The 23,134-nt window shown below is 42.1% G+C and overlaps 1 protein-coding gene across 1 annotated transcript in view; it reads right to left on the bottom strand.

Moving 5' to 3' along the window:
* Nucleotides 1–4,990: 4,990 nt before the first annotated feature.
* The window catches only part of ATP9A (ATPase, class II, type 9A), a gene marked incomplete at its 5' end in the record, with an annotated part of 38,060 nt that continues 19,916 nt past the window's right edge, over nt 4,991–23,134 (bottom strand). The window contains 13 exons of the mRNA XM_010281801.1: nt 4,991–5,127; nt 6,262–6,465; nt 8,387–8,444; nt 9,743–9,851; nt 10,680–10,744; nt 12,172–12,327; nt 13,096–13,160; nt 13,671–13,815; nt 13,955–14,044; nt 14,329–14,427; nt 16,376–16,546; nt 17,393–17,476; nt 18,309–18,401. Of these exons, the coding sequence (XP_010280103.1) occupies nt 4,991–5,127; nt 6,262–6,465; nt 8,387–8,444; nt 9,743–9,851; nt 10,680–10,744; nt 12,172–12,327; nt 13,096–13,160; nt 13,671–13,815; nt 13,955–14,044; nt 14,329–14,427; nt 16,376–16,546; nt 17,393–17,476; nt 18,309–18,401 (1,476 nt within the window). The remainder of the gene's footprint in view (nt 5,128–6,261; nt 6,466–8,386; nt 8,445–9,742; nt 9,852–10,679; nt 10,745–12,171; nt 12,328–13,095; nt 13,161–13,670; nt 13,816–13,954; nt 14,045–14,328; nt 14,428–16,375; nt 16,547–17,392; nt 17,477–18,308; nt 18,402–23,134) is intronic.

Here is a 23,134-nt window from a genome sequence, read left to right as displayed (position 1 = left end):
GGGCAGGAGGCCCGCGGCGGCTTCCGCGTGCCACACGGAGCTAGTCCACGCCGCTAAATCGCAGCGACAACTTGCACAGAGCAATCTTGCAAGAAATCACCAATAAGAAGTGAAGGGCGGCAAAAGCTTCCACCAATACTTTTTAAAAAATAAAACCCAAACCATCCACAACTAACCTCTGCCCCCACCGCCAAACCCTTCCTGTTAAGACTATTAGAAAACTGTTTATAAGAAAGAAATTAATGAAGCAGGTCTACACTGATCAGCATAAAGTACTGACCATTTCTCAGATATCCATTTCCCACGTAGACAAGTTAAAGGGCCACAATGCAACTTAACCTGTATACTTACAATTCTGTCAAAACTCATCTTGGACTGATCACGTCAGGACTAACCCAGGTGCATCATACATGGTGTACATGGATGAAGTAAAGAAGTTGCATAAAATTTATTTTTCCACCTTGTTTTACAACATTCCCTTTTAAGTTTTTACACATCGGCAACATACAACTCCACAGAACAATAACTGGCATTCCTATTTCTCTTGAATCAAGAGTATTTACACATCGTTTAACTAGATGACAGGTACAAAACATCGGCACCACAGTAAATATAACTGACACCAGAATGCATTTTCCCGATTAAAAATTAAATTAACTGAACATTTATACTTCAGCAATTTCAACAATTAAAAATGTTCTCAAAGGCATATAAGTACACAAGTTGTAGGAGGCAGTAGTAATGGACCATATTGGCAAAGCTGCAGAACCCAGGATTTCATGCAAATCAGAGTTTATTAATTACAAAATAACTAATAATAAATAAAAAATTAAAGAGCCCATCCAGCTCATGCGGAAGATTTTAGTGGGCACTGGACTGGCCCCAGCAACTGCGGAGATGAGTCAAACCCCATCCGAACAGTTGTGCGCAAAGAACGCGACGGCGCGCTGCATGCGATAGCAGTTCACACACCTCGTTTACAGCACTGCCTGTGCAAACCAAGGACTTGGGAGGCATCAGATGGTGCAGCAGCCTTCTTCAGAAGATAAAGCCAAAAGACAAGCGTTAGGGATTCACACATCTAACTCCCCGGGGCTCCCTGACAAACCTAGCTGAACTGCGGCAAAATTTTCCTCAGCAGTTGTAGAGGACGAGAGAGGCTGTCACGGTGTTTCACTGCGATAGTTCAGTAGACCACAGAAGAACAACGCCTTCGGTGCTGCTCAGCTTAGCCCAGCCACAGCTGTAGCTCTCAGCACACAGCTCTCAACACCAAGGGGACACCAGGGATGTCACTTCTTCACCCCCAGACCAGTTCTGATAAGAACTTGCACAGATTTAAGCTGCTGCTGTTGAATAAAGAATGTTGCATTTCAACTGCGCTGTGAGCTGAGCAAGACTAATGTTTGCAAAGATACACAGGACAAGCTCTATGGAGGGAACAAATACAGACTTGAAGAAGAAAAAAAAAAAGAGGGTTGCGACACACCTGGAATTACTGCAGAGATGCAAGAAGAGAACAGCGTGTGTCAAACCTCCACGTTTACTAGCCAGCGCAGCACCTAAAGCGGCCACGGGAAGGAAGAGCGCACCCCGACACGCCGCGAGACGTGCCCCGCTACCCGGCAGGAGCGCGGCCCCAAAGCACACAAGTTGTATGAACTGCTACAGCACATAAACCAGAACAAAAAGGGAATAGGAAGAACGCTAAGGCTACAAACAAGATACTACACAGAAGAAAACAATGCTTAACTCCCAATAAAGCACAAATTCTGAGCATACTAGAGGAAAAAGATTAAATTAAGTTTCCAGCAGAAAATCCATTTATTCAAATATACAGTAAGTATGAACACATGTATTAAACGTTCCTTTTAAAAACATTTTTTAAATAACTTAAGAGAAATAGATTGCAGACATAAAGTGCTAAACTTGAAAAATGCAACAATCATTCCTCTTTCCTGCTGTTTGTTAAGATGGCAGTTTTAATTTTCCGATTGCTTTAAAAAAATGCAGTGTATACCCAGACAGAAACTACTCCTGGATTTACAATCTTGTGCAAAAAAGCTAGCTGCAAAAGGAATATAATTCGCACCCCAAAACACAGCTACAGATTACTATCAATTCCACTAAATATGTGTTCGTTATTAAAGTTATGACTCAATAAATATAACTGAAATCACAATTCACTCCCTTTCTTGGTGTAAGCTAATATTTTGCAAATATGGTCCACTCAGTGTAAACTGTATTGACTTCAGGAAACAGTGAATTCTACCATATATACGTCTTAAATATTTACATACAGTAGCATGGCACTGTTATTCTTGCAGGACATTTAACTACTAACAGACACTAGACAGGGACAGGGCTTTACAAAGACGTGTACTGCGCTGTGGTTGCCAACGGACACGAGGGACTTGACTTCTGAGTCACAAGAAATTGCCAGAAGAAATTCTTGATTCTTGTATTTAAATCTACTTAAATCAAATGCTGATCGGGGACTCCAGAACACCTACATGGCCGACACTGTCCAGGAGTTGTAGCAAGTCACAGTAAAGACAACACTAAGTATCTTTTTGGCAAAGTGGCATAATTCACAAAAGGCCGTTAGCCCAACTCCCCCACAAACGGGCTGTTCAGGCACTGCTGCTTTTCCTCTGAGACACAAAGCACTGAGAAGTGTTGGACTTCTAGGGCCTTTCCCAACACGAACATGCATGTCAAATAGGCAGAAATGTATATTATTATTATCATTTTTAGGGGGCAAAAAAAAAATAGAAGGGGGGGGAAGGGGGAACGCAAATTTTCAAAATATTACCAAAAGGTGAATACTGAGAATTAGCTTTCCTTAGCCAGTAGGTTGTTCCTGAAGGTGATTGCTATGTATCAGGACTTCAGACAAGAGCCTAATCAGAAGACTGGAACAAAAGAAAAACCAGTGAGTTACATTAAAGAGTGTTTGCTGTTCTTATTTCTGAAAGATTTTGAAACATAATTTTCAAAATTAAAGAGTTTCCCCTCACATGAAATAACAAGGTCATGTGGACTTGCGCCTTCGTTTCACCCCGAGCCACACACATGATGAAGCGCATCCAATTTTTCTCTAAATCTTCTGGAACTTGCTTCCCTTCCGCTCTGATATTTACTCACAGGAACCAAGAGCAAGGAAGGCAGGCCAGGTTGTGCAAAACATTCCCTAGGGCAATTACCACACATCGATCGCACCAGCCATGGCTATCTTGGATCTGAAAAGTCAAGGCATACCACTATGGGTCAACACAGAGTCCAGCTCTCCTTTTAAAAGAACGCTCCCATTTCCCACTGATTTTCACACCAGACCTTTTAATGCAGCACCGTGCTCCTTGGACCAGTGGAATGCCTGTAGCAACGGCAACAGAGGCTGGCAGTCTATTAAAGAGTTTCAGCACGGCACAGAGTCGACCAGGGAGCTTCTGCTCCTCACACCAGCGCAGCTGCCCTGACCTGGAAGGGCTGCCTTGAGAGAGGAGAAGGGAGCTCAGGCTCTGGGTCTGCCTCTGCCGTCCCTGGTGCCTCTGCGCAGCCGACCAACAACGGCGCCAAGCAGTGCCAGCTCCGACCGTGGTTTTTATGATGTGGGGATGAGACAGCAAGCAACTAATTTAGCACAGACTAAACATTAGATGAGGATGGCTGCCACTAAAAGCTCATCCATGTTTGATGGATGGACCCAACGGTAAAAGGTTCCCGTAACTCTTTGCCGTTCTCCTGAGCAGCCTAAGTAGGTGTTGCTCTCCTCACAGCATTATAATGTGGGCCAATGCTTATTACAAAAACACAGAACTCACCGAGTCTACTTTTTGAAAATTAAAAATCAGTAAGTAAATTTGCTCTGCACATGAGCCCAACGCCTTTGTACAAAGCCCACTCCTGCCTCTGTGATTCAAGTTTGGTTTTTAGAGCACAGCAAGTGCAAGGTTCTCAAAAACTGTCTCTCTGCAGGGAGTGTGTCATGAACAACATCCACCTAGGAGTGCCTCAGCTTATTTGCAGCTCATCTTCGCAGTTTCACCCTAACAGGAAACAGATTTCGTGTAGCTCTGAGGAGTAGCAGCTTTGTGACCTTTCCTTTCAGTCTCCAAGGATTCAAGACACGTCTGCCACATTGTCTGCAGAACAGTACGAGTCTCTTCTCACGTTGTCGACACATTTCAAGTCTGATCAACTGCAAATTTCTCTTCCAAAAAGGATTTGCTTTAGTTTAGATAATTTTCTCCTACACAAATAAATACAGAGTAAAGCTATTATGTCACCAGGTCCTTCTAACAGGAAGCTCAAAAGCTAAACAAAACTGAATTCTTCATTTTGGACTACACTTCTCCGTATTTATCAATGGCTGGACACCTCCAAAATCACTAGGGTGACTACATTTCAACTGAAGGAAAATCTCAAACACGCTCAGATTCTCAAGTGTGTGTAGATCCGACATGCTGGAGCCCCATTATGGAAACAGCATGCTGTAAATCAGGAATCAGCTGTCAGCAGTATAATGCATCACCTACATTAAGGGATTTCCAAGACGTAAAAAAATATGTAACTACTTGAATCAAAAACATAAATAATATAAAACAACAGAACACAATGCAAAGAACAGCACAGATACTTAAAAAAGTAACTTAAATTTGTCAAATGTAAATTCCAAGGTCAGTTAGCAGCTTTCAGATACTTTTAACCATGCATGAGAAACCCATCATCATTTGACCCCAGTTAAGTTGAACAAAAGGGACAAAAACTGGATGAACTAACAAGTGCCTCTGCCCTCAAAAAAACTCCCTTTTATCGTTAGGTTTCCATTCACAGCAGTTGCGAAGTCTTTTTCAATAAAGCAGCATGTAATAGAGATTACCACATGATCCTTATGCAAATATCAGACGTATTCATTATAGTAACAACTACATGATTTTGTCTCTCAGCCATGTGCAACATTTGTCTCTGGTGTGCAAGGAGAGCAGCCCTACGACGTGAGCTTTGAATAGCTTGGGGGAGAAAACCTTCGTCTCAGGTACTTCAGGACGTAGAGGGGAAGGCAGCTCACCAGAGTGATGACGGTGACTTTCCACAAGAACGACAAAGTCGCAATGAAGTAAACATCTGTAAAAACAAAAGAGCACAGAGTCAATGAAGATGGGAAGTACGTTCTGGGAAGAAGTGCAGGAAAGCAATTCAATCTACCAATGCTTCTTAAACAGCCTCACCCTTCTCCACATGCAAGTTCAAAGCTCATAGATTGCTGGTTCCTCACTCTTCTGCCCTTCTCCTCCACAAAAGATACAGCTTTCTGCACAGCACATTTCAGTAAGACATGCAACTCCTCACAGGCAAGTGCCCATACATACCCCGTCTGAAACAGGGGTATCCATCTCCTGGCAATACTAAGCTTCCTTTACATGGACTACTTGTCTTCCGACTCTGGGGGCTGCGCTCTGCTACTCTGACAGTAGTCCAGCAAACACATCTTGCGACTCAGTTATGACACCTCAGAATGGTTGCAAAAATAGTTGAAGCATCATTCAAAATGGACCTGGTATACTCATTTGCAAGAGAGACAGACCTAGCCCGTTGGGAAGTTATTGTCTTCAGAGTAGCAAAGAGCTTTATGGAAGAAGTAGTGACATCTTGTGGTCCCCGAATGAAAACTAGAACAAACCCTATGGATCCGATATTTGCAACTAGACAGCTACTGGGGGAATCTGGAATTCCTCACCCTTTTTCCTTTAGCCAGGGAAAAGGACTAGCTCTGTTTCAGGCAAATACCACCCCCCCGCCAACAGCCAAACCCACGAGAAAAGGGGCCCAATGAAGCAGATAAACTAAGCTAAGTTTTAGGAGGCAGCTCCTTCACCCTGTTAAAAGATGAAATCTTTCAAACCAACAACAGAAGTTCTGATCTGTAGTCTCAAGTTCAGTTCCCATATGGAAATAAAGACCACTGTTACATATGACAGCTGATACAGTGGTGGAGCTCTGAAAGTACAGATGAGATTCACTGTGCAGCACTCAGTCTGATGACCACCTTTTACCTCCTCTAGCATTTTGATATGAGAAGGAATCATAAAAATATCTTTCAAGTGCCTTCAAATGAAATAGAGCCTATTGTGGTCAGAACCACTGCCACTGTAATTATTGTTGCCTTTATCAACAGCGTGTAAGCTCAGTTCAGCTCTACAGTCCTGTTACAATTCAGGTCATAAACTAACTGACTGGAGAAAAGGCATTTAACCTTACCAATAAACTCATGTAAGAAGACCAGAGAAGCTATGTAGCAGGAGAGACTAAGCAACTCGGCCACTATCATGAGCCAGTGCCATGTCTGGATCGTCAATGCCACCATGAGTAACTCGGTGAGAATCAAGGATGTGAAGGAAATGGCAACAATGTGGACAAATTCGGATTCGAAGAGGAGGAGTGCTCCATACATGATGATGCTACCTGCAAGGGAATGGAACATTTGGGTATTTTATTCAAACATCAGTCTAAGCTCTAAAACCCACTGCTAGGTCTTGGAAAGGCTGAAACACAGTCATGTCTTGAGACTGTTTTTCATGAAACCTGATGAATGTAATGACAATGAATCAGTTACTATTTAGGAGACAGAACTGATGACAAGACAGGGAAAAGTTACAGCGGAGATGCCCAGACTTTTATAACAGTCTATCATATTCATAGACACATGGAGATAGGAAATTAATACACGCTATTTTGGCAACTGGAGATTTCTAACATTACGAAACACTATCCTCCCAGAAAGCAGTTGGTCGCCTCTCAGAAGCTAAAAGATATCAAATACTTCTAAAACCTACTGCGCTGCCTCAGTGCCCAGATGGAAGCAAGGTGTTGAAAAGCTCAGTGGATACGAGTTAGCCGCTCTTTGCACTATGGCCAAGTTCTCTCCCCTTTACACTTCCCCCTAAAAGGAGCACACATTAAAGCACTGTTAATGATGCATTGTTTTGTGCTCCTATTCTGGCTAGCCAGGAGTGCTCACAACGCCCCGCACGGCCACCTGCACAAATAACTCATGTTAGCAGCATGAGTAATCCGCACCAACATCCATCACACTAGGCTAGTTTCGGAAGGGAAAACCTGCAAGTGACTAGAGCTTGAGCCACAGAGTTCAAATCCAGCTGTGAACTTTCCAAAATTTAGGACTGCTCAAGTTTTCGGTCAGGCTCATCTCTGCTAGCAACTAGCCTAATTGTTTGGCCTGCTGTTTTCTAGTTATTTAGCACATTAGAAGTGAAGTCACTTTAACCAAATATTGTAACCAGATAGGGGTCTTAGCTCAAGAAGAAATCTTTCCCCTAATGCATCACCCTCTGGCTTTAGCTTTCCACCACTTGTGAGTTTTCTATAAATGCCTTGGCTTTGCCATCATATTTGCACAGCACCATTATCCCTGTCGTAGGGTTCTACTGCATTAGGTTTCAGAAGATAATGCCAACAGAGGTTTTATATTCTTCAATTCCCTCCCTACTGAGGATAGTAATATCAATTAAATCAGTAAGAATTAGCTGCTTATTTTGACACGCTTATTCTGACTCTTGTTGATAAAGGAGTTTTGGAAAACAAGTATTTTTGTCACAGAAACATATGGCCATTTTAGCTTTATAGGTCCCCTTTGTTTACATGTTTTCCATGATTCCCCGATTAACGCTTACAGAAAGTATTTGAGTTTGAGGTTACTTGATAAAAAAAGACAAACTGAAAGAAAAGGCCTTCTTAGACATACACCCCAATTACTACATTCACTTTTGGAAAATAGATACATTGTAATTAAGGCATTTGCTTAACTGTTTTAGCAGCCAAATTAGAGTGTATGGGATATGATCAAGAACCTGAGCTCTACTCTAGTCCTTCATTACAGATGGCTAGGAAGTAACCAGAACTATTACCACTTCTAATAGGGTTTAGATAAAATGCACAAAGCTACAGATTCTGCATTTTGCATGCTGACTTAATAACCCATATAATCCATAGGTTTGAAAACCTTTTTCAAAAGAAGGGAAGAGTCATAAACTCTACTTTACAGATGGATCGTTAAAGCACTGAAAGGAACTTGCACAAAATTACGAAGGATGGTCCCAATGGGAAGAGGCACAACGCTTTGAACTTCTACATCACCGCCTACAACAGGGTTGACCACTTGCTGCCAATGTTTAGTTTTAGATAATTTCTTCCTTTGGTAATGCTGCCAACATTTTCTGAGACCAAAAAAAAAATATATTTATTCATTATCCCAAGGATGCATTGCTAAATTCAATTCATGCCTTAACTTCCTGCAATACAAAAAAATTAGATATTCTGCACTCATTAAAACATCTAAAGGCACAAGCAGAAGTTGGTTTCTTACCTTGATAGATGCTTATTAAGACCCATATTAAAAACGTTTTGTATGATAATGGTCGTCCCTAGCAGAGGGAAAGAAAAAAAAGAAAAAGACAAAGCTCTGTTGGGTTTTCTTTTATGAACATTCACTGACAGATCAACCCAGCAATTAATAAAAGAGAATTTGAAGGTGATTTGGAAAGAACACGAAACAAATGACCCAGCCCTGAGGTACTGTCTCTTTATTCTCATTTTTCATGATGCATGAAGGAGGCCTGGGACTGTGGAAGCTCACTGCTTGCACAGTACAGCACAACCTCTTCCTTACTGCACACACGATTAATTCAATGCAAAGATGTCTCATGAGTTTAGTCATTGCACTGTGAAATATAAGATGTGTGTATACACATATATATGAATATATTAATATTATATTTCTAGACACACACACAAAAATCATCATCATATTGAAGGCAGGCAGGTTTTAAAAAAAAGCATCACCAGCCAACACAGCTATACCAGTACAAAAAAAACCCCTGTTTAGACCAGGCCTAAGGATGGTTGGAGAATTAGTGGTTTATGACATAAGAGACAACATACAAGTGAAACCAGATGGAGACTTATTCAGGCTGTTGGAAAAACAGGCTTTGCTTCTAAGAGTATCTGTTTAACAGAAATCCTTGAGGGAAAGGATCTGTTGAAGACTCAGTCCACCCTTTCCTTCAATTAAGAAGGATGTTCCCAGTCTGCATACCCCAGTTATTAAAAAAATTTTCCAGGAAAAAAAAAGAAAAAGAAAAAAAAAAAGAAAGAACCTAAGACAAGACTTACCTTCCTGATATTTCTATGGTAAATATCAAATAAAGTTTTCTTTGTCTAATGAGAAGGACCTGACTTTCATGCTAAAGCTACAAAAATGGCATAGCAACCAAACTTTTAGGTCCCTTTAGATCATCCTCAAGGAAAATTTCTACTCAACAAACTATGTGATAACCTCCTCCCTCCGTCAAATGAGCATATCCCTTCCCCCCCATCCCCTTTACTGACTTCAGCATAGTGCCAAATCCCCAACAATTTCTCTTTCCCCTCTATTTTGGAAAAAATTGGTAATATTAAATCCTTAGAATTTCCCACAGAATGGAACTTCTATTTCCCCAGACGTTTTTAATAAATTGCATTTCATGTAGCATTCAATAACAAACTGCCAGCAAATCTGGTTGTATCTATTAATTCAAATTTGCCTTTAAAACAATTTTGCTTGAAAACGCATGATAAAGTTCTGTATCTACTGATAATATATCTGACTTTACACATTTAGTGTTTCAAATCAAGACAGGGATCTTGCCTTAAACCAAAACAGACAAACAAGAGTCTCCCACACCTTCAGAAGATCTTTGTAGAGCTCTGGGTACAACATTGCAACTTCAGATTTAACATCCTTGTCCAGGACTAGAGAAAACACTGGAAACATCGTGTAAATTGTGGAGTACCTGGGAAGAAGGTAGAAGACCAGTAAATTACCTAAGGTGTAGATAAGCAAACAGAAATACTAGTCCTCAGAAAGGAAATACAACATTCTTGAAGTGCCAAATGATGTACATGCTACAAAAGCTTGCAAATGGAACACAATAGAGTTTTGCACGTAGGAAAAACCTGCAGGATTTGCCTTTTTAATGGCTTTTGATTAGAAACACTCATACACAGATGATTGGTTCAAGTATTGCAACTGGTGTGATAGGGTTATTAATGGAGCCAAGGACAGACCTGTCCCCACCCCAAAGTTTGCTCTGCGGTTCAGGCTTGATCCTGTTTGCATCAGAAGGCAATGGAGATGAATTTGCTGTTTGTTTTTTTACTTATGTACTCGAAAGTCTATAAAGTAATGGGTTTAGAGGCGTAATCCCAGTATATTTTAGACAGAAACTGATTCCTCCTGTTAAATAGGTTGGGTTGCCCCCCCTTTCTGACACTGTCAGGAGCTGGGCCCTGGCTCGCGCTGCTGCGCAGGCACCAGAGCACGACGACTGTCTCTCTGCTTTTTACTAGGGTTGAAGGAGTGCTTCCTGGAGGATGGCTTGCTTCTCCTGTGTCGAGTGTGACAAACTGTCCTTTTGGAAAGGCTTCTAGAGGTATTTGTGCTGCCTTGGTGGCTTTGCTCAGCATAGAGGAGCAGAAAAGGGACAAGGATCACATCCATCTTCTGAAGCAGTGTTGTGAAACACGCAGAGTGGAGATGTGCATGCCTTGCATGTTAATTAGCCCAAATCTATTCATTATGCACAGGTTTTCCACACTATTAGTAAAAAGTGAGCTCTTACCCAATGATGAGAAAGCCTTGGTAGAGAGGAACTGAAGCAAAGTAAAATACTGATGAGAAAACAGCCTGGAAAAGAAAAGGAATAAGCTTTTCAAGTGTTAGATACTGCAGTAAAAGTAACAGCTTAAAAACACACTCTGTTCAAACTGGAATGTACTTGCAGTGGGTTCTCCACATTCCTGAAATGAAGACAGAAGAATGTAATATCAACCCTTTTATTCCTACGCAAACCTTGGATGAAAGCGATGTTTAATAACAAACACTGGAGAGCTGGACTTGGAAAACTTTTTGTAATGTAGTTCCACAGAAAAGAACATAAAGAGTTTCCTCCAAAGCCCACTGGTTTGATCAAAGCTGTCCAGATGTTGTGAAGGACAGGTGCATACCAATTTACACCTGGATGATGCCTTCACAATGTAAAGAGTTCACACTCCCCTATACAAACTCCAAAGAGTTGAAGATTAATTTTATTTTTTTGTCAGAAGTTGCGGGTTTGTTTTCTGTTCTTGTTTTTAGCTGCAGAATAAGCTAGACTGTCCCCTGAGTTTGAACCTTTTGCCTCTATGCACCCCTCTCCAGTGTGTTTATTCTAAAAAGGGGAGACAGTGGAACCAGCCTTCTTAAAAATACCAAGGATTTTTTTTTTTAAATTTCGTATTTTTAAGGAATACATTGGTACACTATGGTGGGGAAATGCAAGTCCCAAAGAGTAGCCTCTGTCCTTAACTGTAACTTTCACTCAAGTCATCACAGCTAAGAACAGAATTTGGCTCATGAACTCAAAATCTCTTTCAACTCTCCCTGCCAACTGGCAATTGCATTTTTGTTACACTGAGGCTCAGCACACATGAACAATGTGTATTTTGTGAATACCAAATTTGTTTCTAAGGTTCCCTTTGAAATGGAGAGGAACAGACCACCTCCACGTCGCTGCAGCAAGCTGCCGAGCACTTGGGAAGCGTAATACGTGCTTGAGCAGCCTTTGTGTCATGGCTCCTGCGAACACCCCACAGCACGCCAGACCGAGCTTTTGGTAACCTCATCAGGGTCTGAGCCAGGTCCTCCTCAGCTGCTTAACTTTGGTCTCACTACCTGAAGGCCTTACTTAAACCATACCTAAAAGAAGTATGTTTTAAGTAACACACCTAAAAAAGAAGTGCACTTACTCAGGTACAGACCTTCCTTAAGAGCAGTGCCCTGCTTCGGATTTTCAGTATTTTCTAGCATTACTAAATGACAGCAAAGACATGCTGCATCACAGAAGCGTTTTCTAAGGTACAATATTGTTTTCCCAATTTTGGAGAAGTTGCTGTTGTTTGTCCAATAGCAGGAACTTTCTTATGTGTTTTCATACCCAAGTAAGAACCTCAAGTTGCAACCGATGAAAATTTTCACAAGAAATAGTTGCATCCAAAATTAAATGCAGAACCTTTACTTTTTGATTTTGCTTTTTCACCTCTCCATTGGAAAAGCCCTCACGACAGTCCATTTACCTGCATTGTACTGATGCACAAGCTCCTGTGGATGACAAACTGACTGAGAGCTGCAGACCGTTTGTAACTGTTCCTTCCATGCACCATTAGTAAACGACCCAGATGTTTAAACTGAGTGATAGAGAAATCAGCTGCAAGCGATGCCTGTTTTCCTTCCTGTGTACAACATCAAGTAAAAGCATAGTGAGATCATTTCATTATTAGAAACAAAGAAATATCATATTATTATTTAGTTATCACTGACAGAATTTCCAAGAAAATTTGCAATACATTAGGTGGGGGAGAGTATTACCTCAGCACTTCTGCCTTCCACCGTGGCTTTTAAGCAAAGAGCAAAAATATGAGGAGAATTCCCACTTGAACCCTGGACTCCAATTCTAAGCAACCCTCTGGATTATGATTCACAACACGCATGTTAACGTGACACTCATATCAAGTCAGTTTTGAACACAAATTTTCAGTCTCAAAAGTTCACTCAATTTTAATGTTTTGGCTCACTGCAAACAGAGTCTTTCCACTGCCGCCAAATCCAGTCTTGTTGTTTCAAGCAGCTCCATATGCAGGAACCAGAGCCCTAACCCAGAGTTCGCTTTCTGAACTAATATAACGAGTTTGTAATTGTACACGCAGGGTGTATGATATCAGAGCAACTACAACTCCAGCATTCGGAGCATCTACGTGTGATTAAACATCCCAAAACTAAACCACGATGGTCCAAACTCAGGGAATCTGCCAAGAACCAAATAATGAACAGTAGTCTCCTTTCCAGCCAAGTTATTTTTCATAAGGCTATTGATCTGGTGATTATTCTTGTGGAAGCTTCTCACTTTCTTGCACAAATTTCTGAGGATTCATTTAAGAGTTAGTTGCAAACTAACTTCTGAATTGCCATAGGAAGTCTTATTAAACATGAGGTAGTCTTACCTTCCCTTCAACTCCAACACCACAGTCAGCTTCCTGAATCATGCTAACATCATTCCCTCCATCACCTGCAAGGCCAGAGCACAGATAAATGACACTGGTAGTTAACCAACTCTTAACCCCACCAAAGCCATCTGCACCAGACTCTAATACTAGAAGAATAACTGAACCCTATCAACAAAAGCAGGTTTTTAAATAGAAATTGGGAATTTAAATTAAGAAGTTTTTTCATAGATGCACAGGAATTCAAGGCTACTGATCACTTTATCTGACTTGTTAGGTGTACCATTATACCTTCAGTGCAGAAATAAAGCTCCAAAGTTAACAATGGCACTTTATCTGATTGTGTTCAAGCTCTGTTTTGCAAAGATACCACCCCAAATATTTCTAAGTAGTTTGTCATTGGTAAGATGAAATTTTGCATATGGAAATTTCAATTTTTCAATCATCTCACAAGAACACTGTTCCCTAACTCAGTATTTCCAGGTGTTATAAGATGACACGGGAGCGTTCACTTAAAAGAAGAAAAAAATAAAGACACCACCCTACTGGTCATTCCTCCCTAACTAGTCCCTTACCTACTGCACAGGTGAGTTTGCCGGTCCTTTCCTGGAGCAATCGCACGATCTGGGCCTTCTGTGTCGGAGCGCATCTGCAGCAGACAACAGCAGGGCACTGGCAAGCCAGCTCCATGAACTCATACTCATAGTACTTCAGACAGACCTAATTTACAGAGATCAGAAGTGTCACCAATGCTTGTGCTATGAAAGTTTCTTAAAAAAAACCCCAAAACCAGCAACATTCCTAATTCAGACAGTGTTTTGGGGCCGTTCCTCAACAGCCTGAGGCGTTTGGAGCCTACCTCCAGTGAGTCACCAGAAATAACAAGAGCGCAGTCGTGTTTCCGGCGGAAGGCGTTCAGCTCTAGATGGGCTTCTCCACGGTTAGTCACCTGGGGAAAAAGATGGCAACTGAGGAAGGTCTTCCTTCATTGGGGTGAAAAAACAAACAAACAAGTCTCAGAGGGAGCAAAAGTAACACCGACAGGCAGCACACTGAGTTATTCAGAGCACACAAGCAGATAAACAAAAGCTCAGGGGATAGAAAGCTGCGTCAAAAGAATAAAAATATTCTGGGTCTACTGCTAGAAAACAGTTGTGATCTCAACCCCCCTCCTGTTCCACAATTTCAGATCCCGAACAGGTCTTGAGAGAGGGGAAGGCGAGTGTTACTCACTAGTCTGAATATATGGATGTCCTGTGTCCGCGTCACCAAATGTGCGTTCTTGGCTGTACACGTGGCTGTCTCTAACTTATCCCCTGTCAGCATCCACACCTAAAATCCAAATATTAAATACAAAAATTTAACAACCACATCTGCAGGACATCTAGAAGTACCACCTGCCAGTTCAGGCATATAAAAGGACTGTTAGAATACATATACAAATTATTTTTCTAAAAAAGCCCTACTTTAAAACATGCAAGAATATTCTCACAGATGAAAGAAAACAAAACTTTTAAAGAGGCTGAAGTGCAAAAGAAGTTATAAACCATGTATAACATTTTTCCCACCTACAATATTTCAAGATTCTGCTGATAAACACACAAAACGCGAGCTAAAGAATGCATATGCATGTGTTAACGTGTCCCACCCCAGCTATTTCTCGTACGCTGAAATAAGCGGGATGTGCTGCAGAAAGATCCCTCATGGCCCTGCCTGAAACGTGGATGATGCAACTGGGGTTAGCTCACTGCTGATGTGTGCGTCTGGAACAGACTAAGTTGGTTGGGGTTTGCTGGGGTTTTTTTTAGATTTTTTTTTTTTTTTTTTAAATATACACTGCTCCTTTCATTTTGTGCTGGAGAGGGGGAGCACTAGAAAGCCATCTCAGCAGCAATACTCAGCAGCAATACCCTGGCTGGGAATTCCCTCAACAGTGCAAATATATCAGAGCTTGTTTTGTTTTCTCCACTGGTGTTTTTATTCTTTCAAGACACCGCCCAAGAATATTTAACAAAACTTTAACGACAAAAAAAACCCCCAAACCAAAAAAAAACCGAAACACACTCACTGATTTGTTTAATAATCGGAGATTGGAAAAAGATTTGATTTTAACAAGATGGCCCCTGTAATGAATTACAAGACTGCCTTCACTCTTGATTTACTTCTTGCATGCAATACCCTAACGAACACACCATTGCCAGGAGCGCCCAGAAGTGCTGCACGCGCTGTGCGATGATGACACGCTCCACACCCTGACACCGACTCCAGCCAAGGTGAAGAGAAAAAAGATGCAACTGCTCTGGAATAACTGGCCTGGACTATGCCGCAGGGGGAGAAAGCTACAATGCTGCTAAGGAGCTTTGTCGGATTCTGCTCATCTCAATTCTCTGCTGAAGTCCCTGTCGCTGGGGGCTTGGGACGGCTCCAGACAGCACTTTTGGAAGCCTGTCCCAGGCCGTGAATTCCACCTCCTATCTAAACCCCAAACACACAGCCCCGCTTTGGATTCACAGCCTGGGTCAAGATTTTTGCTCACTTTGTTACTTAAAGCAGAGGCACCACAACCAGAAGCTTTTATCTACTTTTTTTGCCCAAAGTTGAATGTTCAGCCCATTATTTTTTTTCCTTTTGCAAGTCCAGGATCTGACTGACAAGTTTTCAGGGACAGAAACTAAGCAGGCATCACGCCGGTCCCCTCCCCGCTGAGCACAGCTCAGGCCGTATGTGTCTGAGCTTCAGATGCCAGAGCCCAGAAAGCTGGGGGGGAAAAAAAAAAAATTTTATTATGTCCAGTCCCTGATTCTCTTGGCTCAGACCCCCTCTAGTGGCTACCGAAAACACGTATCTCCGCAGCCCAGTGCTTCAACGCCAGCACGGGAGTTTGTGCGCCAGAGACCAAACCCATCCAAACTGGTCTTGTTTCACGCAACCGCCTGAAAGAAACAATTTCCCCCCAAAAGTCTCCTGTAGCTACCCGCCTGCCCACGCGCTCGGCTGCTCTGCAGAAGGAGCCAGAGCACGTTAGAGGAAGAAGAGTACGGAAGGTGACATGCTTTCACGTGTTTAGTTTACACTTACTACTTCCAGCATGTTCGGTTCCCAAAGTGATGTTTAAAAATGCCTCGGCCAGTCCCGCTGTTCCCACTTGGAAAGGGCACCCGCTGGAATGTTCTCCTTGACAGGGCCCCGAAACCGTCTTAATTTACTGTCTGTAGGACAGCACCACATACTGCAGAGGGGCTAAGTGTTCCTGCTAGGAGTAACGTTCGGTTAGGCAGACCTTAATGCCAGCATTCCTCAGTGTCTCCAGAGTAGGTCTGACGTCCGCCTGCAGCTGATCCTCCACGCCGGTGAGACACAGCAGCTCCATCTCCATCTCCAGGCTCTCGATGACTGTGGCTACCTTCAGGGAGCGGTCGTGCACGCTTAGCTTCGCCTGGACGTAGCGTGCCTGAGGACAGAGCAGATACAGCCACAGTCACTCACGCAGCCAGCCTGCATTTTCGTGGAACGCAGGGTTAACCTCCCTCTGTTACGGGTCATTCAGGGCTGCCACTTGCAACGGCTTGCGAACACGAGGTGTGCGTTACAGAGTAAGGCGGAAAACATTTCAGGAAGTCTTTGTCCCTGTCCTGCTGCAGCCGGGCAGCACGGTGCACGGCACATCCCCGTGCACACAAGCGCACAGCCGCTGCCGAAGCCACGCCGGCAGAAAGCCTGGACGTGACTCCCTCGCCCCGCAGGCCGCACCACGGCTTCTGCAAGCGAGGGCAACAGAGAATCCCAAGCGTTTCCCCTACCTCGTCTCCGCATTTCACTGAGCAGTTCCTCACATTTTGCCTGCCTGGGGTAAGCAAGTTAGTGCTGCGTGTGGAGACCCATCTAACAAAGGCCACACGTGAAGCTTATGTTTCCACGAAGGCCTGTGAGGTTATATTCTGGTTGGCTGTAGTTTCCCTGAGTGTCAGAATGCAACAACAAAAATTAAAAGCCAACACATTTCCCCACACAAAGACAACTTGTCTAAGAAATGATGAATATTTGCAGGATTTATAACCACAAAAGATTGCAAGGCAGGATTCAGGAACTGTTTCAGAGGATCCTGGCTGGGATCCAGTTTCATACATAGCACTTAAAAAGCCACTTTGATTAAAAGAACAGCAAGACATTGAAGAATGACAATTCTAGCAGAAGGAGTAGGGAGATGAGAGGCAGCATTATCACGAGAGGTCTGAGAGAATCACTTCAGTGATTGTTTGTTTAAAAACAAAGGGAAAAAAAACAAATACAAACTTACTTCAAAGTCTTGATACTGCTCTTCCGTCAGAGATTTCTTGGCTACGACAAGAACCCTCAGGCCTTCCCGAGCCATGTTACCACACTGGAAAGAAGTATCACATTGTAAACCATAAAACTGCATCTCAAGTACGATGATTTATGCACAGCGTTGCAGAGACGGCAATGTAAGATAGCAGGTTAAGAAAATAACCGTCCTGTTTGAGCATCCCCAGTGAGTCTATAACATCTGATAAAGTGCATGATAAACCCGAGAGGAAAAAAGTAGATCTGCAATGGTTTGTAATCTATCCCAGTGATCAGAAATAAAAATGTCCTCTGCTACACCAGTGTGGCAAAAACAACCCCATTGATTTCATTTTTTCTGTCTCTAAGTAGAAGAACACAAGCCTTTGATTTGTGTACTTCACATCTTTGGCCATAAACTCTTCAAAGTAAGACCATGGTATTATTGTTTCTTTGAACACCAGGGTTTGGGGGTGGGGAGAATCAGTAACTGAAGCTACTGCTATGAACTCTGTGTCGACATTACTACTATCCTGACAAACATGCTCCAGTACAAAGCTGCCAAATGTAGTTTTGAAATTAGACCCTTCAGTCTAAGCCAAATCCAAACACAGGATCAAGCCCAGGACAAATCTGGTGATCTTGAGTGGCAATCAGTTTTGAGCAAACCCCATTTTATTTACAGGACATATTCTGCACTAAATATGTAAGACTTGCCACCTGACTTTCCTGTTACTGCACGTATATTTGGCTGAAGACTAATCCAATGAATTGCCATGATCAGTGACCTTCTGACTCGCAGATGTTTTAGCAGTTATGTCCTCTCTGCCACAAGCTTTGTCATGCGTTGCCCTGGAAGGAGAAAAGCACTCGCATGAGAAACCCTCCATACGCAGGAGACGGCCCCATACCTCCTCTTCCAGCCAGTCGTTGTACTGCACGATCCCAGCCATCACCACATCAGCCCCCTTCATATAGAAGGTGATCTCGCCTGTTGATTCATCCTGGACATAAGAAGCAGAAGAGTCTAAGTTGGGCCAATATCAGCATATTTGGAGTGGCCTCAGCAAGCTAAGTGATGAATTTTCTGCACAAGTGTCACAACAATGTCTGCACTGGGTCAGGCTGAAGGTCCATGCGGCTCAGCATCTTTTCTCAGGACCAAAAGGAGATAGATGCCTATTCAATTGCAACTTGGTTACACGCAGACAGGAATTAATACTTTAGACAATGATGACCACCTTTTAATCAGCAACATGTGATCTCCATGCAGACACCTCTGAATCCCAACTGCGTATGCCTTTGGAATAACCTCTAGCCCTCACCTTGAGATTTTATTTCATACTCACCTGAAACAATAAAACAGATGCACAAAGCTTAACAGAGTAAAAATCACTCTAATTTACCCCCTGTTACGTTACATGGCATAAGCATAATTAAAGTTTATGCTTGCCATAGAAAGGTTAGATTGCTGTCTGCCTTATCTGATACAAGTAATTTGTAGGCTGCAAGCAAAGCATATTTACATTACCACAAATTAAAAAAATCCCTTCTAACCAGACAGATACCTAAGGAGGTCACAACTATTAGTATTACAAGCTAATGGAAACCCTGGCAATTTCCTCAAAGGAGACAAAACAATGAGTAAGGAACAAACTGCTCTGTAAACCAAGACAGGCACCAGGGATAGGAAAAAAATAAACTTAACATGCAAAAACAAAAAGCTGAGGAAGGTCTGGAAATAGACAGCTGTGAACGAAGGGGGGAAAGTACTTTAGGAAAAAAAAAGAAATGAAAGAAAAGCGCAATGGACAGCTTTTAATTTTCACACTATTTAATATACATGTCAATCTGTTCTGCCATTACATAAACTAGTGGTGAAGGTTCTCAGACGTGAAGAGTCTGAGTCGTAGGTAAAAGCCTAACGCCCTGTGGCACTGACAAAACACACTCTACATCCACAGCAACAAAAAACCAAAAAAAAGCAGCACCTGATGTGGATACTAAAAACACAAAGAAGATAAGTAAGTGTCTTTGCTAGGGAAATTAAGAAGTAGCCAAGGATAACAAAGCTCCTTTACTGAGCATTTTTTGCCAAGCTCGGAGATGTTCCCAAGGAAGATTCTTATAATTAAGCTTAAGCATGGTTTTCAATGTCCTGAAATGTCCAGCCTTCATATACCAACACCCACACATCCCATATCCCCAAAGCAAAATGCGTGTCACTACCAAAACAACTAGAATCTGCTTAAATAAAACATGCTTTTGGCAGTAGCCAAAGGTAAAGGTTTATCTATTAAATTATTTGATTAAAAAGTGTCTAACAACATCTCTGTAGGAAACTGAATAAAGACTCCACTTCCCGTGCTGCAGAACTGGCTTAAGATAGTTTAGATTTTTTGTCCAATATAAATACTGTATCAGCTATCTCCTTGCATTAGTCATTTCCTCTCACCGAGTTCAATAGGAGGTTAGTGCGTTCTCATATTATGGTAAGATCACACTATAAATCTGCACAGAGATTTGCCAGTTATATTGTTTTGGAGAGGCATCTTTTTCCACCGTGGTCTGACTCTGGCCACGGTTCAAAGGCTTCTTTCAATTCCAGATATGACAATAGCACTATCTTTGCTTTACAACAAAGATCATTCCACATGGGTAAGGGGAAAAATAATGCAAAGAAAAAGAAGAATGGAAAATATTGTGGTCAAACAAACAGGCCTTCTTTCGAGAAGATAAATCAGTTAACAGTACGCTGAAGAGTGGCTGCTTTGGTAGACAAAACTTCTTAGAACTGAAATAATCAGCTACAGAAATGACAGTTGATCACAAGTAAACAAGCAGATACTGCAAAAAAATAACCCAAATGAGGCAACATCTGCTACTTGATTTCAGTATTAACTGCTACTTTATTTACTAAAAGTTATGTGTTGAAAGAGATCTTCTCATAGGAGCCAGAGCAGAGAGGACCAGCAGGGGAGACGGGCGTCTCTGCCAAGGATTTCGGTAACAGCATTGCTGGGCAGGACACGCGACTCGCTGAAACTCCATACCCAGATTGTACGGGAAGACGATCGCAATGGCTCCCGCCGGCCGAAAAAACTGCAGTTTACAAGAATGCGCAGTATCTGTAGAGCTGAGCAGAAAATATTACCACCTGAATTCTACTCACTCACAATCCTGAGTGTCCTGCAGCTTCTCCCTCCCTTCCTCGCTCCCCTCCCCGGCTGCTCGCTGCTTCTGTTGTCTGCTGGATACTTCACGCCACTTTCCCTCCCTTTAGTTCTGTTTTTTAAGCAAACAGCACAGTTTTACACGATACACTGAAGAGGTAAACACCTTGCAAGTTGTGGATCAAAACCACACAGAGTGCCTACGCATGTGTACATGTATGTTTAATAATAGAAAATTTTACTTGACAACAACTTATTTATAAACTCTTCTTTTTTTCTTTTTTTTTCCCCCCCCAAATGAAAATGAAAACCCTGCTTGAAGATATTGTTTTGCAGTATATGGGAACGTGGCAGACTAATACCCAGGCAGCCAGCATCTGCTACTCAAAACCAGCTTCTGCACAGGGTATGCAGAGCTCTCATATATCAGGGAGCTGATTTTATGGCTTAGCAGCAGCCCAACGGCTACAAAATGAAGAGACTCGATTAACAAGCTCAACAAAGAGGGGACAATGTTTCATTAACAGGATTTACAGTCAGGATCTGGGCCTGATCTTGCTCCCACTGACCACAAGTGGGAGTTTTGCTGGTTTTGGGAGCAGTAATATTCTAAATACAGAAATGCAAAATAGAAACCTTCTTCTTCCTGAAGGGGGAGAATACAGATCATAAGTAATTTAAAAGGAATAATCCTCAAATCAAAGAAGGGGAAAAAAAGAGGACTCCTTTCCACTTGGATGAGAAAATTTAAGGGCATCCACTTCTCTGCTGAGCATATAAACACAAATTAATGAAGCATACCCGGGCTTTGATCGTTAGCCCACTTCTTACACCTTGGATAAAAGAGCACCTCATCAAAAGTTTGCACTTACAGTAAGCAATGGGGAGGGAGGTTGTTTAGTCCTCCCCCTTTTATTGCTAATATTTTTATTCTAGGTCTTGAAAAGGCTGCCTGAAGTCTCCGCCTCATTTTTACTATAAAAATAATCTGAAGAATTTACAGTTGCTATATTCAAACAGATATGCACTACACTTGTTGCAGGTATCCCACAGAGCAGAAACACTCGTGGGAACACCGATGACTGTGTATGTTCAAACCCATTCAGTCGGATCTCTAGATTCACGGATTTAACACACCGATTACTTTGTACAAGCTCAGCCTATCAGCCCACTTCAACTAACATTCCTGCCCTTGGGCGTGTTTTAATATTCTAAAGCCTGGAACAACTGGAAATACAAATTTGTCCCCCGCTACACCGTGCTGTGGTGTGTGATCCATAACTTAAAAGCAGTTCCTTGAGCAACAGGAGATCCAGGTCCAAAATGCTCAGGTAGGATAACACGAATACAGCCATTTACATCAGCTTTAGTGGTTTTCAGTCTGCACTAAACACAGCCTGTCCTTCACGGGTTTGCAAAAGTAATTACATGCACATATTACAGTTCCATCTTTATCACCAAATCTCTTGGTAACAGGAATACTGAAGTTCGCCGTAGTATTTGTTGTTGTTGTTGAATACAACTACTGCATTTTACATTTTACATCATCCCTTCACGGTGCCGTTTCTGACAGGGGCTGTGCTCTTCCAGGAGTCCAGAGAAGTTGAGATTTGTGAAGCTACCAAGCAGCAGCCAATAAAGCAGACCAAATTAATCTGCTATCGATGAGGCCCACGTGTGCACTACTGATCCTAACTGTTTCTAGTGAAAGACAGAGGCTACTCCTCCTACTGTTGTAACTTAAAATACATGAGGCAGAAGATATTTTTACATCCTATTTCCAGAGAAGCCAAAATAAATGTGCAGCAACCCAGTTTTATCACAAATTAAACGGAGGGGGAAAAAGAAGAAAAAAGAAAAAAGAAAAGAAAAAACCCACCAATTTTACCTATTCTCCTCACCCTAAATAACAAAGCTGAAGATCCCTTTAAATGATACAACAAATTATATCTTGCCCTGGATTACAGGTTTCATATTCATATTTTAGATTCCTGGTACCAATTATCTGACTGTACTCTCAGTAAAAAAATAACATGGATGTTTTAATTATCTCCAAAAGACATACTCAAACTGCTTCACCCTGTTTGCTTTGCAGGCAAATGGAAGTGCCTTACCATACCTCAGTTTGTTTGTCTTACTGACATTGATTCTCTAGCACTGTCTTGGAAACTAATGATGATAATGATGAGAACTGATCTCAACTGTTTTTAACACCCACGCTTCCTTCTTCTTTCTTTTTCAGGTAATTTATCTTATATTGTATTTGTATATAACCTACATATATAAACTACAAAGTTATGCATACAATTTCAGCTGGACAGGTATTTAGCGTGTGCAGTGCCTGCTGCTGCTAATAAAGGCACTTGCACAAACACACCCTTTTACCTTATAGCACCTGTTTTCAAACCCTACTCATGACACCATGTTCTCAGGACGGCCGTGGGCTCTGTTAAACAGCGCAAAAAAAAAAAAATCTCCACAGTTCCCTGCAGCTGCAAGTGCCTCGTCCTGCAGTGTTGTACTTCTGCGGGGTCTAACAGGAGTTTCGATGCCTGGCAGAGATC

Source organism: Phaethon lepturus, unplaced genomic scaffold (genome assembly GCF_000687285.1).
Source record: "Phaethon lepturus isolate BGI_N335 unplaced genomic scaffold, ASM68728v1 scaffold3872, whole genome shotgun sequence".
Lineage (NCBI taxonomy): Eukaryota > Metazoa > Chordata > Aves > Phaethontiformes > Phaethontidae > Phaethon > Phaethon lepturus.
The sequence above is the reverse complement of the archived record's forward strand: the minus strand, read 5'-3'. Positions and strand labels throughout refer to the sequence as shown.